This window comes from Argentina silus (genome assembly GCF_951799395.1).
Source record: "Argentina silus genome assembly, chromosome: 16".
Lineage (NCBI taxonomy): Eukaryota > Metazoa > Chordata > Actinopteri > Argentiniformes > Argentinidae > Argentina > Argentina silus.
Genome location: NC_139670.1, coordinates 13,152,582 through 13,155,081, shown reverse-complemented (window position 1 = coordinate 13,155,081; position 2,500 = coordinate 13,152,582). Strand labels below are relative to the sequence as shown.

At 47.2% G+C, this 2,500-nt stretch overlaps 1 protein-coding gene across 1 annotated transcript in view; it reads left to right on the top strand.

Annotated features, from left to right (window-relative positions):
• psme4b (proteasome activator subunit 4b) overlaps window positions 1-2,500 on the top strand; it is a gene marked incomplete at both ends in the record, with an annotated part of 18,380 nt that overhangs the window by 7,838 nt on the left and 8,042 nt on the right. Inside the window, 8 exons of the mRNA XM_083687090.1 lie at window positions 153-248; window positions 370-425; window positions 604-660; window positions 833-888; window positions 1,056-1,154; window positions 1,292-1,354; window positions 1,442-1,537; window positions 2,380-2,500. The exon at window positions 2,380-2,500 is cut by the window's right edge and continues 11 nt beyond it. Coding sequence (XP_083543216.1) covers window positions 153-248; window positions 370-425; window positions 604-660; window positions 833-888; window positions 1,056-1,154; window positions 1,292-1,354; window positions 1,442-1,537; window positions 2,380-2,500 — 644 coding nt within the window. The remainder of the gene's footprint in view (window positions 1-152; window positions 249-369; window positions 426-603; window positions 661-832; window positions 889-1,055; window positions 1,155-1,291; window positions 1,355-1,441; window positions 1,538-2,379) is intronic.

Genomic DNA, 2,500 nt, shown 5'->3' with positions numbered 1-2,500 from the left:
TTAGTTAACAGTCTGAGAGAGGTAGCGCCCAGCGAACACGCACACACACACACACACACACACACACACACACACACACACACACACACACACACACAGTGTTTTAGGTATTCCTATTTCCTGGTGTGACTGTGGTGTCACTCTGTCCTCAGGGAAGAACTGCTGCAGAGTCTGGCCATAGTGCAGCACTGCATGCTGGGAGCTGGGAGCATGCTGCCACCACTGGACGGGCCGGCCGTGCCTGACCTGTGAGTCACACCAACAAAGACACACACACACACACACACACACACACACACACACACACACGCACGCACAAGCATTTGTTCCTGTAAGTATGGTGTCCACTCACAGAGCTTATCTTGTCAGAGTTCCTACCATGGTGCGTCTGGAAGAGACCAAACTGTATATTGGGGTCAACTACGGTGAGAACACACTCACACACAGATTCACACACGCACACAACATACACACACACACACACACACATATACCCTCCCCCCCAACCCCCACCCCCACACACTCACACACTAGCAGGAGTGATTCTGCAGCTCTGTATGTATTCTGAGTGGATGCTGAGTGTCTGTGTGTCGTCTCCTCCAGACGAGTCCAGAGAGAACTACAGAGAGGCCATTTGCCGGACCATGAGGCTTTTGCTGCGTGAGTACAACTACAACTCCCATGTCCCAAAGCTCCATGAGGCTACTGTACAACTCCATCTTCCTATACTGTAGCTTCCACTGCTTTACTCTACGCCACTTCAGCTCTGACTGGCTCTGTATTGATAAGATTCCCCTCCTCCCCCCCTCCTCCTCCCCGCTTCGCCCATCAGAACGCATTCTAGAACACGAGGAGGACGATACCAAGTCCTTGTTCGCCATCATCAAGGTACACACACACACACACACACACACACACACCTGTTTTGGTGTTTGGATGTATATGTGTTGATGGTGTTGCGTGTTTACAATACAGTATGTGTGTATCTCGACTTATGTATCTTGATGTACACTTCGTGTGTGTGTGTGTGTGTGTGTGTGTGTGTGTGTCCACAGATCATCAGTGACCTGCTGTTCTTCCGAGGCACCCATAAGAAGGAGTTTGACACCCGCTGGAAAAGTTTCACACTCGTCAAGAAGTCCATGGAGAATCGCGTGAGTAACACACTACACGCTGTGTGTGTGTGTGTGTGTGTGTGTGTGTGTGTGTGTGTGTGTGTGTGTGTGTGTGTGTGTGTGTGTGTGTGTGTGTGTGTGTCATCACTGAGGGTGTGTGTGTTCTCTCCCTGTAGCTTCATGGCAAAAAGAAGCACATCCGAGCCTTGCTCATCGACCGAGTCCTGCTGCAGCACGAGGTTGGTTGGATCTTGGTGGGAGGTTGTATGTTGATCAGACGTTGCGTGTCGGTTGTACGTTGACCGTAGGTTGGTTCCTGTGTTTAGCTGAGGAAGCTGGTGGTGGAGGGCTTTGAGTACAAGCAGGTCCATCAGGAGCTGATGTGTGACCTACTGCTGCTGTCAACTAGCACATACAGTGAGGTAACCAACACACACACACACACACTTACCCATACACACATACACACACATACATATACATATACACACACACACACTTACCCATACACACATACACACACACACACATATACACACACACATACGCATACACACTTCCACACACATACATATACATATACACACACACACACACACACTTCCACACACATACATATACACACACACACGAACACACTTCCACACACATACGTATACACACACACACACACACACACTAACATACACACTAAAAGACACACACCTACATATACACACACACACACACTCATAATCTCAATCCTCAATCTCAATCCTCCAAATGCCAGATAAACCTAACCCAGCCCTTGAGCCTTGTTCCACCCCATAGCTGTGCAAATCCATCTCAAGTAGGTCTGTGTGGTAGTGACCTGACAGACAAAGTGACCTGACCAAAACAAGACGAAAATCTGTCCTATTTTACGACCAGAATTTGCATGAAGTAAGACACCGACACAATCCAAGCTCGTAGAAATGAGCTAATGATACACTTATAATACACCTGAGGATGCAGGGTTAGGCTAGCAAGATCAGTATTTTCTTTTAAATCTCTTTTTAAAACTCATTTTTATAGACTAGCCTTTAATTGATGCTGCCCTTATTCTTTTGAATGTGTTGTGTTTTACAGTTTTCTACTTATATTTTGGGTTTTATCTGCAAATCAGGTTTATCTGCACATTTGTAAAGCACTTTGTAACACTGTTTGAAAAAGGTGGTATATAAATAGTTTATTAATATATGATTGTTATTCTAACATTGTGTGTGTTGGGGTGTGTGTCCCGTAGGTGCGTAGCAAGGCCCAGGCGGTGCTGTTTGCCGCGATGGGAATGTTCAGCTTCTCCTACAAAGACATGGCTCCCCGCGTCCTGCAGCTCCTCTCTCCACAACACACCACCGGGACGCAGC